This window comes from Marmota flaviventris, chromosome 10 (assembly GCF_047511675.1).
Source record: "Marmota flaviventris isolate mMarFla1 chromosome 10, mMarFla1.hap1, whole genome shotgun sequence".
NCBI lineage: Eukaryota > Metazoa > Chordata > Mammalia > Rodentia > Sciuridae > Marmota > Marmota flaviventris.
In genome coordinates this window covers 37,926,657-37,940,982 of record NC_092507.1, presented here as the reverse complement: position 1 = coordinate 37,940,982, position 14,326 = coordinate 37,926,657, and the positions used below count along the sequence as shown (strand labels likewise).

The 14,326-nt window shown below is 46.2% G+C and overlaps 1 protein-coding gene across 1 annotated transcript in view; it reads left to right on the top strand.

Moving 5' to 3' along the window:
* The window catches only part of Agbl4 (AGBL carboxypeptidase 4), a 1,244,450-nt gene extending 1,234,681 nt beyond the window's left edge, over nucleotides 1–9,769 (top strand). Inside the window, exons 12-13 of the mRNA XM_071618599.1 lie at nucleotides 4,083–4,179; nucleotides 9,649–9,769. Coding sequence (XP_071474700.1) covers nucleotides 4,083–4,179; nucleotides 9,649–9,769 — 218 coding nt within the window. The remainder of the gene's footprint in view (nucleotides 1–4,082; nucleotides 4,180–9,648) is intronic.
* Nucleotides 9,770–14,326: the final 4,557 nt, after the last annotated feature.

Genomic DNA, 14,326 nt, shown 5'->3' with positions numbered 1-14,326 from the left:
CAGATAAGAGGTGAGAGCAGGGACAGGAAAGAGGGCTGCCCCAGACGATGGTCACATTTAAGGCACTTAATGTGGCACTTGTGTCTTTTAAACACAGCTTGTCAAAATCATCAGCACCTTACAGTGGAACTTTTTATCGGAACAGCCCAACTCCCTTCCCTTTGGGAAGTTCAAGAGGATTGATTGACAAGGATTCATCTGTGGTTGTTTCCAGACTGACTCTCAGTGGGGAGCGATCAGGTGTCTCTCCCAGATTCATTCATTCAGTCAGCCTTGTGTTGGGTACAGCCACATGCTCATCCTGACAACCCCATGAGCCAGGCATTATTATTCACATTTTATAGACAAGGAAACTGAGGCTCAGGGAGATAAGATTAGCTTATACAAGCTCCCACAGTGTTCTAGCTCTGTAGTTCTGTGTTAGAAATCCTGCCCTAAACTTATGGCAAAACAACAACAACAGCAGCAGCTATTCTTTCATGTTCTCATGGGTCAGAAATTTGTGAAGGCTTCATGGGGTGGTCGCAGCATGGAGCCTGATGCAGTTATAGCCAGACAATGGTTGAGCAGGGGCAGAAGAGTGCTAGAGTAGCCAGGGGCTGACTAGGGACCTCTCCTCTCTCTCTTCATGTCATCTCAGGGCCTCGAGGCAATTAGACTCCTTGCAAGGAGGCACAGGACTCCAGCTCGAGAATTCCAGCAAGCAGGGTACAAGTCACCTTGTCTTTTCCGACCTTGTCTCAGAAGTCCCACAAGGTCACTTCTCCCAGTTCTGCCATTCATTTGATTAGAGTTTCAAGTTCATGCAAATCCAAGGGGAAGGGATTTAGACCATGGCTCTCAGTGGAGAGGGTATCAAGGTCATACAAGATAATCACACGTGAGAAAGAAGATGTTTTTGCAGATGTCTTTGGAAAATGCAATCTGCCGTGCACAGCATGTGGCAGAGCCAGGATTTGGATTAGACACGTCTGCTCCCAAAACTTCTGTGACTTTTTAGCTCAGTCCACAGGGACCTCTGCTTTCCTCTGTGCCCTGTAGCTCTTACTGTCAGCACACACATCCATAATTTGGCCTCCTCCAGCTAACCAGAGACTGGCTGAGCTAAAGCAGCCAGCTTGTGTCTGCAGGCCCTGGATGTGAGACTGCCTCCCGGGTCTGCTGGTCAGAGAGGCCACACCCAGAGCCAGCTTGTAGACTTTTAAAAGAAGGGGACAGAGAAGGTCAGCCATATCCAGAGGAAGAAAGCAGGTGGCAGCCTCAGAGCACAGCAAGCCTGCGGTGCCTCTCACTGTCACAAACAACTTGTCTGGTGTTTTTCCTTCTCCCACTGGGGGCTGACCTGGGATGACTCAGGCTGTGACAGAAAAGGTGCCTTCCTGTCAGGAAAGAGCCCAGGGCAGTGGACAACTGGCAGCTCTGGAGTCAAACGTGCCTGGATTTGGGTCCCAGCTCTACCACCACCAGTTTCTTAGCAAAGGAAGATAAAATTACCATCGTCACCAGATTGTTTTGAAGATTAAAATGCTTGTGTAAGCTGAGCACCCAGCACAGTGCCAGGCATATAGCAGGTGCTTTATAAATGCTCATCTTCATGTCTCAGGCTATGTCCAACTGTAGCTGGGGACTTCCTGAAGAAGGCAGTGAGAACTCACTTGGCTGCATCTCAAATGCAAGTACATCTCATGGCCCTAGAGGGAGTGTGGCCCAGGAGCCCAGCCAGGCCCCCACAGCACCAAAGGCAGGCCTGCATAACTGCCCTGACATCTGCATCTTTTCTTCTCACAGCATTTGTCCTCTCCATGGAGATCTACAAGAACCTTCCCACCTAAAGTTCCTGGCATAGTGCAGGCTTCCCAAAATGCTGTGTGGAGACATGGGTAGACAATAGTGGAAACTGTTTCAGCCCTATGCACATTTTCTCTTCACTTGGAAAGGCCTTCTTCAGCTGTCTTGCCTTAATAATCCAGTGGAGAACAGTCCTTCTCCAGGGACCTCCTAGGACCAATATCAGGTCCTGTTCCTCTGTACATCACCATGCATGCCCCACCACGTGCTCCCAAGTTAGGGGTGTGAGTCTCGTCATCGCAGTGGACTCAGGTTCTCAACCATGTATCAGGCAAGGGACCCCCAACATGAACCTGAAACGGTGCAGATCCTGGAGGTGCTCTTGGGAGGCAGTTTGAGAAGATGCCCAGGTTCAAACCCCAGCTCTAGAACTTATAAGATGCCTTTGGGGCCATCCCCCACCCTCTCTGAACAGTGAGAATAAGAACAGATCTGCCTCATGGGGCTGTTGTGAGGATTAAGTGAATCAGTATACATAAGGCACTTAAAAGATTGCCGAGCACATATTAAACATTATATGAATATTAGCCATTATTTATACATTCAATAAATATATATTTCACACCTGCTGCCAGGCAAGTTTGTGGGTGATCAGATAGGACAGATATGGCCTTTGCCACAGAGCTAGCAGGCCACGGGGGGCTACCGAAAAGAGACAGTGAAAATACAATGTGATAAGTGGTCAGGTTGGTGAAGAACTGGGAGATAGGCTGTGGGGACACAGAAGGTACCTCTCTCCTAGCAGGGGCACCAAGGAAGACTTATCCAGGGAAATGACAACTGAAGTGAGGTGTGGGGGCTGAGGCCAAGCTGGCCCTGTAGGTCATGCAACCGGGGCAGTGGTCCTGGAGATGCAGGGTACAGGCAAAAGAAGTTCAGTACTGCAGCACCGAGGTGGGAGGCAGGAGGTGGGAGGCAGGAGGGGTGAGCACAAAGCTCAGAAAATGACCAGGGACTCCCACCATGGACAGCCTGATAAATCAGGTCAGAAATTTGGGCCTTAAGGGCACCTGAGAGCTACTAAAGGGTTTTACCCAGCTGAGTAGCACTGTGGGATGTCATTTTAGAACGCCCACTGGCTACACAGAATAAAGTGTCCTAGAGGTGGGGCATCCTGTAGCAGGAGGCCCACAAGGACAGACAACAGCAATTCAGGAAAAAGGTGATATCAGACTATTCTGGGGGATGGAGAGAAGTAGACAAATTCAAAAGAGAGGAGGCCTCCTGGGGAAGGATGGGGAAGGCGTGGCTGTGTGGGGCTGCGGGCCAAGAGACAGGAACCGCTAAGGTTCAGTGGTAAACGCCTAATTCCCTCACTAGGAGATAAGTGACAGATGCTTTTGATGCAATCTGTTCTGAACCATGACAGTGGTGGGGAAAGGGTGCCACTGGGTCCTGGGAGGGGAGAGAAGAGTATCCTAGAAGGCTCTACCAGGGAGCGATCACCTAACTGGAGAGTTGATGAGCACACACTAGGCAAAAAAGAGAAGCACTTCAAGCCGAGGAAATAGCATGTATGAGAACCCAGAGATGCAAGAGAGGATGTGCAGGGCAGATACTCTGCTGTTGAAGAGGTGATTGTTGTACTGATTCCTACTAGTGGGTTAATGGTCAATATGAAATTGGCCCTTTCCGCTTCCCTGGGGAGTTTGTGCTTTAATAAATTGGTCATAAATCCTTATCCTTGCATTTCAAGATGGAATGGGGATATCATTTAGAGTCAAAGGGTTTTACCATTGTACCTGAGATTACTAAAGCAGATGACCGACTAATCCCTGAAGGTCAGGTAAACTCTGATCTAAAAGTAATAAAAGTTCTCTTGCCCTTGGGCCTCGCTCATCTGGCTTCATCCTGAGACACTTGAAATCAGACCAGGGAAGCCTAGTGATTTCAAAAGGGCTGCTGTTCATCTCAAAGCTCCATGCACAGACTTTGAGGTAAGAGCACCCAGACCCTGTCCTAGAGCCTCCCCTTCCCATTTCTGTGTTCTTACGCAAATTACTTAAATTTTGTGCATTTTGTGCACTTCAGTGTCCTTATCTATAAAGTGAGAATAACAATAGTGATTACCATTTAAGATTTGGTGAGGATCTGAAAAGACAGAACAAATTCAAACCTTAGAAAAGTGAGTGGTATTACTGCCTTAGTTGCTGTTGTCATTTTTTGCCACAAGTCCCCTTTTCACTCAGTCTCAGTTTCTCCTTGAAGTCACTCCTTAACACACGTGCCTGCAGATATGAAGCTGGGGAGGAATGTGGCAAGAACGTTTCTGGATTATTACCGGCTGAACCCTCTGGTGGAGAAGGTGGCAGTTCCCGTGCCCAGGCTGCGGTAAGTGGCACAGCAGAGCAGTCGGGCTGGAGTCTTGGTGCTGGCTTCCTTTACCCTCTTCTGGCCCTGGTTTCCCACCTGTACCACAGGAGAGCTAGCCCCAGCCCCACCACAGAGCCCAGGAGTCCAAAGAGCATATTCCTGAACACAAATATCACTAAGTCTCTCCTCCTTCAGATTCTGGGTTGTAGTTTCAGATTTCCAACCAGCCGCAGGTGGTCCAGGACGAGGCCCTTGGCTCACCTGGTTGTTCCCAATGATCTTCAGTGAAGCGAGTCCTACAGTTCTGAGCCCCAGGTTCCCAGACAGTTGGCATGACATGCACTCTAATGACACCCTGTCTCAGACAGGGAGGAGGTGGTCGCATTTCTGGGACTAACACGGTAATCCACAAGGCTGGGTGGTGCTGGGCATCTGAGGTCAGTCCCTGCTGTAAGTTGGTCTGGGTGCCTCATCTGTAAAGTGAGTACAGTGGCACACACTTCAGACTCATGTGAGATCTGCAATAAAGACCCAGCACAGTGCCAGGTGTTCATATATCCTGACACTACACCATAGTCCCATTCACATAGACTTGGAGGTTTGGGGCTAACAAGGACACACCCTCAGAAATCCTTCCTCAGGTCCTCTGGGGGGCTAACTTGCAGTTTCAGTGAGGAAAGACGGCTGGGAAACCAACCTCCATGTTGTCTTAGGGAGAGGCTCCGGGTGTTCCCATGCCTACTGGTGGTGAGCCCAGTGAGCAGTGAATCCAATGGCATCTAGAATGGGCTGACCCTGCCCTACCTCTGGGCCTCATTTCCTACTTACCTAGTGGCCCAATCTCCTGGAAGGACATGGTGATATTCAACTCCCCGCTCCTGCCAGTCACCTCCTGCGAGGTCACTCCTTTCCAATGACCTCGCCCATATATTTTAGTGCCTCAGACATTAGCACTGATGTACCTTCCTCCCTACTCTGACATTAATTTAAAAAAATTACTGTTATTTTTTATATGAAGTACTTTATGGAAAGCATCTTATTTATTCCTTTTAGGCATTCTGTTTCCAATCTTACAAATGAGGAAATGGAGGCTCAGAAAGGTGAAGATAATTGCTGCCCAAGGTCAAAGAGTTTTTTTTTTTTTTTTTTTTTTTAGCAGAGCCAGGGTTTGGTCCTAGATTTCTATGGTTCCAGAACCTTCTAAATTTTATCTCATGTGGCGGTTCATCAGTGTGGGTTCAAATCTCTCAGGTTGATAGGAGCTATGAGATCTTAGGCAAGTTCCTTGGCCTCTTGAAGCTTTTTTCTCTCTATCTACTAAATGGAGAAACTTTCAAGATGGTTTTGAAGATGAGATACAAGCATAGTAGAATGCCCAGCAGCTAATAGATGCTCAAAAACTATTTTCATCTCCTCTCATTTCTATGTTGCAGTCCCAGCTCATGGTGACCTAGGACAAGTCCCTTGACCTATTTGGTTGGTCTTGATGATATCTCAGGACCCACCTTCTCTGAACCCCAGGTCCACATAGAGCCTGAAGGATGGCATGCTCAGATGAGGCCCCACCTCAGGTTACTCACACATCATTTGCAGTCCTGTGCCCCGGTCCTAGGGTATTAAAAACTCCTGCAGGAATATCACCTCTGTTTCTTCTCTGTGCCCCTACAGTGCCTACCCTGCCCTGAGCATACATGAATATATTCACTCATTCATGCATTCACCTAGGAAAGATAGCCCTTCATGCCAGGATCCTGGCAGGGCGGGAGCTAGACAGAGTTGAATATGATTGCAGCCTGACCCTGTCTTTGAGGGGCTCACCTCCAGAGGAAAGTGCTCAGTTCATTCTTAGAAGTCATTCTTGATTAGTTAAAGATCTTAAAAGTTTTAAAGCTTTATAAAACTCGAAAAGAATACTCGAAATCTCATTTACAAGTTAATTTGGGGATTATCTCTTTCAGGTCCTCTGTCAGCCTAAATCAAAATCACCTTGATCCTGAACCACATTTTCTGGCATGTTGCATGGTCTTCCATCAGGGACCTGGAGCTGACACTCAGGGAGACTTTAGCAAGCACCTCACTCTTCATGATACCCATGAGGACCTTGAGGCCCAGGGAGCAGAGGCTATTCAGGGTCCTGGGGTCAGAGTCAGGCCTGGATCTCAGAGCTTCCCCGAAGTCTGATGTGCACTGATGGGCGGGGAAGGAGCTCTTGGAGATGCTGTTCAGTAAGGGAGCTTGAAGCTGGTCAAAAGGGTGCAGGGGAGTTCTCAGGGCTCACATTTCAATTGCTCAGGGTACCGGCACCTCCTTTCTGTGAGCTGTGGAGCTCTGTTTAGAAAAAAGCTGGAGAGCTCTTTCCTCACTAGTCCACAGCCTCGAAGACTTGAGGTAAATACAGCCACCCTTAAATTAAGAAAGGAAAATCAACTCCCTTTCCTAACCCCACACCTCCTTCTCTAACAAACTATGAATACCACTTAGCTCTAAATTGGTTGGTAACCCTTTAAGAATGAATTCTCAGAAATATAAGGCTCTGAGCTCTAATTTGGGATTTGAATACTTCTTCCTTTTTTGTATTATTTTCCACCCAAGCATCAAATAGCTTAAGTAAAAGAGCAGTTCTGGCTTTAAAGGAAAATTACATGTTTTGACTCAAAATTAATCTTTGTTTTCTCCCATCTCTATGGATAATTACAAGATGTCACTTTCCACCCACACGCTGGCGGAGGCCGGTTGGCATCCTTGGTGCTGGGCTGCCCTTCATAACAGGGCCCTGGGGAGGGGCAGCAGGCTCGGGGACATGGCGTTGATGACCAAAGCTGAGACCTCCCCATGCATTTTGAACACAACAACAATCCTAGAGCTAAAGCCCCAAATGCCCCATCAAGGAGGATAATTTTGGAAAAATGGACAGACCAATTGTGCTTCTGTGGGTAGACAGAGCCTAAGTGTTGAGGGTGGGCTGGTCTCTGAGGATAAAGTGGGCTCAGCCCAGTGCCTGACTGGGAGAGCGGCTGCATGCTGAGGTCATGGTGTGTACATGTGTGTGTGAAGAGGAATCCAGCTACTCAATGCACTGGAGTCCATCATGTGCCAGGCCCTGTGCTGAGTGCTGGAGGCTTATAGTTAGCCCTACCTATCAGGAGGAAAAAGGCATGCAGATGTGCAAATGTAACACTACTGAAAAGAATACAGTAAGCACTTAACTATGTGTTTGATTATGCCCTCTCAGAAACCTTCCATGGCTCCCCATTACCTTCAGACTAACATTTCAACTTCCCTTCCTGCTATTCAAGACCTTGGCCTATATTTGAAATTTCATTTATTGCCTGCTTTCATGCCCCTACCCCTGTGAGCATGTGCTTTCTACCATTTCATGCCCTGTTTTTCATCCTGGATAAGTTAGCTGTTCATTCTTTTGCCTCTTCCTGGAATGTTCTCCCTTTTATCTTGTGGATGGTGAACTCCTACTTAGCTTTCAAAACTCAGTCCAAATGTCACACTGCCGGCTTCCCTGTCCTCTTCTTCACCTGAGGCAGAGCTGCTTCCTCTGTGAGCTCCTGGCTACATTCTGTACATGCCTCTAGCAGGGCGCATCCTTGTGGGACCATCCTGGCATCCTGCTTGTCCGCCTTCTCCACTAGTCAGGCCTCTCCTGGAGAAGCAGTGTTGTTCACTTCTGTGACCTCAGTGCATGGTGCAGTGCTAGCATAATTGACTCCTGAATATAACTGGACAGAAGATAATAGAACCAAAGAAAATCCAGAAATCATCTCCTCAATCTCTCTTACTATAGAAGAGAAAAGTGAGGTCCAAACAGATAATACTCTCCCACTGTAATCTGGCAAGTCTTTGGCGCCTGATAGGCACATCCCAGGAGAGTTTCAGAGAGGAAGTGGTGTTTGAACTTGGTTTTGAAGGACATGAAGAATTTAGATGGACGGAATGGAAGGGAAGGTACCTCAGTTACCCTAGACAGCCTCACCGCAAGAGCGAGGTCTTCAGTGAGCCTAGTTTCAGGCAGCCCAGCTTCCCAGTGGGGAGCTATGTTAGGGCAAGGTGTCCTTTTGCATGTTGCCAGCTACTCCAACTTGACCCAATATGTGAGTCATCAGCTTTGAAGGAAAATGGGGATTCCAGGGACAGATTATGACCGTGATGGCCCCTAAGAAAACTTCTTCAGTCCTAATTCAAACTTAGCCCAAGACACTCCCCATATATGGAATTTACCAATTTCTGTTAAACACTGTTTATTATTTCTTGCATTTACTTTGCACAGTTATCTCCTCTACTACACAGTAAGCGACTTGAACAGCATCAATGTCAAGTGGCCTCCTGAGTCTGTCAGACCGCACCCAGCAACACATGTTTGTAAATTACTGTAGAGAAGGGGAGACTCTGGGTGTGTCTTCTCATATTATCTCACTTAACCTCACAATACTACTGCAAGGTTGGAATATTTTATTCTCATTTTACAAATGAAGCTCAGAGAAGAATTTCAGGATCGCACCTCTCGAACAAAGCCAACGTGGGAATTCGGATCACTTCTTCTGGGCTCAAAAACCCACTTTTCCCCCAGGAAGTAAATCTTAGTCCAACCACTAAATGAATATCACATCTGTTTATCAGTCAAAAACATAATACACAAGGCACCACATCAGAAAAGATGCAAAAATGAATCAAGCTTGGCCCCTGCTCACCAGGAACTCATTGTGAGCAAAGCAGACCATGAAAGTATGGAACAGTAGTGTCAAGCATATGGCCCTGGGTGTTGGACATTGAGTGCTGGGACACAGGGATGAGCAGACACCTCTCTGTTCTTCAAGATCCTCCAAGCATATCAGGAAGATAGACATTATAAAATTCTACAATTAGGCAATGCTGACAAATGAAAAAGGGATTCTGAAGCCCTTGATGTCTTGTAAGGAATGAGGTCCCCACCCCACCTAAGCCATAATTCTTTTTCTTACAAGGGTCTGGGGGTTTTCCACATACTAGGGACCCCAAGGCAGTCACCTTAACTCTACTGGCATCCTTCTAAAATTTCAAATTATATCTTTTCTGTGTGCCCATACCCATCCCATCATGGAATGGGCTGGATGAGTTGGAATCAGAGTAGAAAAGTAGAAGAATAGAAGCTGTAGATCAACTGAGTTTTCTCCAGAACCAGCACAACACAGTGCAAACATCCGTCCATCCATCCATCCACCCATCCATCCATCTATTCATTCATCCATCCATCTGTCCATCTACCCATTTGTCCATCTGTCCATCTATCCATCTATCCATCTCACAGGCATAAGTTGGTCTACTGCCCGCTCTGAACCAGGCTCTGAGATGGATGCTGCTGTCACAGAGTAGGGGTTGACAAGGGCACTGCTCCTGAGAGGTCACAGTCCAACGGGGAGATTGACATGCACAGTGACGATTGCATTTCAGTGTGTATATGTGCTGTCTTCTCTCTTTCTGTTATCTCCCCCTTTGCAGGAAAGAAAAGCCCCCTCCCTACAAGCACCCATTCGTGCGGGGCTCGGCCAGCAACTACCCCAACGGCAAAGGGGACAAGAAGAGCTCAGTGAACCACAAAGACCCTTCAAACCCCTTTTAAAGACTGGAGGCCCCCGAGGTTTTGTGGGGGCAGGAGCGTGAATTTCCTGCTGGGGCACTCTTCTCTGGTTTTCAAGACAAGGATTTATGGGATAAAGCATAGGCTAGAGAAAGAGAAGGGAAAAAAGAGAAATTTCATCATTGATTTTTCCCTTCTGCCAGTGGGAAATCGTTTGTGAGCCTTCAGCTCAAGGCTGAACAAAATAGGAAACTGGGACCAGACAAACACAGATGCTATTTTCCACAACACAGAGATCCTCACAGGATGGGGAAAACCTATACATCCCTCTTAAGAGGTTTGACACATCTCAGGTCAGTTCTTTGGAAGCCCCTTTACCTTTTAAAGTCATGTAGTTACTATAGATGGCTCGCTTTTAAAATAGGTCACAGGAGTTTACAGCTTCAGAAAAGTAGTGCCCATATTTTCTGATCCAAGACAATAGCAACAACACAGGCAAGCCAAAGGCAGAGGTACTGTTGGGAACAATGGGACAGAATTTTTGAAATCAAGGTGATCTTAGCTTTATGGTCACTGTCTCTCTAAGCCACATGCTTTCTGATTCCCCCAAACCCCAGCATGCAACTTCACACAAAACTGTTCCAAGAGCTATTTCTCACTCTTGTGTAGTTTAATTGAAACTTAAGCTGTGAAGACAAAAATTATATATATATATATATATATATATATATATATATATATATTCATTCATTCCAAAAGACCTATTATCGTTAAGGTCTCCAAGTCCTAGAGACAGGGATCAAACCCAGCCCCCAAGAGATGGGCATTGATAATCTGCACAAGGAAAAGGCAATTGCCAGATAAGGGAGACACCAAAAACAAAAGAATGCACCCCCAGGCAGGTATGAATGATAAAATAAAACAACAGCAGCAGCAATTCCCAAAGTGGAGCAAGCTAAATATTATGCATTTTTCTAAAGAGTAAAGTGCCTTTGTATGATGACTGGGTCGGGGGAGTCTGCTCCCTTCCTGTCTGTGGAAGCAGCAGGCTGAGTCACCATGACAGTCTGCTAATTAAAATGACCTCCTGGAAATGAGGATTAGGAGATAGGGAGAGGAAGGGAGCTCCAGGGAGATAGGGCCTTTAGCACAAAGCTTCAGTTAAGCATTCTCTCCCTTTGTGTTGGAGATTTTTGGAGTTTGTTGCAAAAAAAAAACGGAAGAGCAAAGCCTGTTCTCCTTTTGAATGTTGGTTTTCAGAAATGATAACAAAGAACCATATGTTAGTTGGCTATAAATGTCGTGTTGTATATACAGCTTCTCCCCTGGTTTTTTTTTTTTTTTTTTTTTTTCCTGTGGCTCAGAGGAACACGAATAAAGTGGGGTTTGTGCAGCTTCTGATCCTCTGAGTGTTCTCGGCACCTTTCCCTTTAGGTAAAAAAAAAACCCTCAAAAACCAGTCAACCCACCCACTAGAGTGACCCTCACTTTGCAGTCAGGACTCTGTCATTAAGATAAGAAGAACAGTCAGATTTGAATGTCCAGCAGTTCCTGTGTCAGAGTCCTGGGGCTTATAATTGACTATCTCTAGGAAATGATAGCATCCGTTTAGATAGCACAAACAGAGAACGACTGCATAAAATGAGAGAGATGATAGTATAGATCTATTTTTCCCTGTCCAGGCCTCATCCATATGTCATGACCACATATGGTCCCCCTATTTTAAAAACTGCATTGATAATTAGACCATGGGCCACAGATAGCACAGATGCTAGTGGCATAAGAGCAAAAACTTGGGGACAGGCACCTCTAAGTCCTAATTCTGAACCCAAACCCTGGTTTTATCTCTTCATATCTGTGTGATCTTAGGCAAGTTATTTAACAGCTATGGATCTCAGTTTCCTCACCTGTGAGATAGTCACAGTAATGTCTACCTTCTATAGTAGAAGAAGATTTAATGAACTTAGGTGTTGGAAATATCAGTCAAAAAAAGTATGTGCTCACTGAATGACACACACGATCCCTTGAAATGTGACCAGAAAGGGTGTCTGAAAGTCATTTCCCACTAGAAATAGACAAGGAGATGGAAACTATTTATCCTTGAGATTAAAAAAAGAAGAAGAAGAAAGAATAAGAGTGGGAAAGTAAGACCACCATCTCTACAAAGTTAGAGGGACACCATGGGACAAAAGAAGAAAATTTGTTCTGGTGCCAAGAAGTAATGACCAAATCCAGGGAGTGAGTCTCAATAGGACAAATTTCTATTCAGGATGTTTCAGGAAAGCTTTCTAGCAATTAGAGTTGCCAACCACTGGATGGGCTCCCTTGGAAGACCCGTGGGCTCCCCATCACCAGAGGTATGTAACCAGAGTCTGAATAGCCATCTGTGATGGAGAAAATGGTGAGGGTTGTGCTCCTTCTCTAGGGGATACTGGATTGGGAGCTGGGCTGCTCTGTAGCTCACTCCTAGCCTATGACTCTGGAGAGAAATGACATGAGGCAGGAGGTTACATTTTTAGATGTCAGAGGTGTGTACAGTATAAAAAGTATCTTTTAAAGTATCTTTAGATACAGCAACATTAAGTGTCTCTGGATTACAGCATATGGACTCTACTAATGCACAGCAATAAGGCAGATTTTGTGTTGTTTGCAATAGTATCTGTCTGCCTCTCCACGTTAGCAGAGCAGAAAGGAAAGGGTACTCAAGAGACCAGGGGTTGTTGGTGGCCCTTTCAATGGCCTTGACCTTCTACTTCCTCCTTAACTTTCTTGGACAAGGCTATTACCTGTGACATCAAGCTAGAGAGAAAAGATTTTCAGCCCTGAGGTGGAAGACAGCACTGAGCTGTCTGGTGAGCAGCAGGAGACCTCTGGTCCTCCAAGCCCCAGCAGGGGGCGCTGCAGCTTACCTTCTAGTCTACCCAATTATGCAAAAAGGAAGGGTGGGAGGGGAAAGGAGGAAGATGCTAGGTCTCTGCATGGTTCTCACACAATTCTTCATACCCAGACAGTGCTGGTTTTGCTCTATATTAGTTCAGAGGATCAGAGACAGGACTAAAGTTCTATTTACCATGATGGACAAGCTGGAGGCCACTATGTATCTGTGCTGCCGAAGTCCATCACAGAAGAGGCAGGGCCACCCAGTGCTGCTGCTGATGCTTATTGTTTAGCAGAAGGAGGGGTACTTTAGCGAGGAGCTTTCCCTATTTCCTTTTGAATGGGGACAGCAGGAGAGGGCACATGATGAGCTTGTACCCTTCACTGTAATTCAGCTGATACAGCTGAGGTCTGCCATAGAGAAGCCCAACCTACTTTCCTAAATAGAAACAGTGGAACCAACTGTGGCAGGGTAGGGTGTAAAGCAGCAATCCATACACCTACAAAATATTTATTGAACATATAGTATATTCCAGGTACTGTGCTAGATGTCCTTGTATCCACTGTCTTATTTCATATTGCCAACAGGCTGAAGAGGTGAGTATCACTTTCTACATTTCCCAGGCAAAAAACACTGAGAATCCTAAAGGTAAAATCCGTTATTTGCATTCCTATGCCCAGTGAGAACCCAATGGAAACAGAGCACCCTTTCCACTACCCCACACTAGGCCTTCTCCATTGACTCCAAGTCTAATCAGGTCAAAAGAGTAAAAAAACCAAAGCAAATAACAATAAAATAGTGGCACCAGTTAGAGGTAATAGTGGATAGGAAGAAGGGAAGGGACCATGTGAGTGTCCAGGCTCAGGAAACCATGGAAGGATTTCAGAATCTGTTGGTACCTGCTGCTTTTTTCCATCTCTCATTTCCACACAGCTGGGTTCCTTCTGGGCACACCTCAGCCCTCCAGATGTAGGGTTTGGTCAAGAGGCCCATTTGTCATGTGTCACTCAGAGCTTCTATATCTTCCAAGACCCCTGGAAGTTCCTCAAGGTAAAGTCATTGCAGGGCCCATTCTGGCCCCCCCTGGGTGACTGACCCCAGACAGGTAATCTAGCTCGGACTCATCATCACTCCCTCCTTCTGGATTATATGACCTGGGCCTGCTGTGCCCTCAATTGCTCAGAATTCTTCTTAATCCCTGTTTCTTGAGCACTTTTTTTAGGGCATCAAGGTTAGAAGCTCTTTCCCCTGTGGCTCAGCTCAGCCAATGATGCACCAGGGGTCAGACAGGATCCTCATCGGCAAGATGGGAATGATTAATGTAATTTCCTACAGTTCTGGGGAAGATTAAATCTGATAACATCAATAAAATACCTGGAACAGAGTAACATTTTTACCCCCAAAACCATCCCTACCCCTGCCCTGCATCTCACTTGCTTGGTTAATCTCTTTTCTTAGAAGTATGAACACATCCTTAGTAGAGAACAGGAGTGAAAAAAAGGAGTCTATAAAACTGTTGGTTGCCCTAGGGATCAGTTTCAGGCCAAGGATCTTGGTTTTGTTCATACTTGTGGCCTCAGTACTTAGCTCAGGTCCTGTAGCAGAGTTCAAGATCACTGAGTGTAGAATGAGCAGAATGATGGGGACAGGGTTGCCCAGAGGTCCTCCACCCTTGAGGGAGACAAAAGAGGCATTATAAATTGGGACTTGGAAAAGACAGG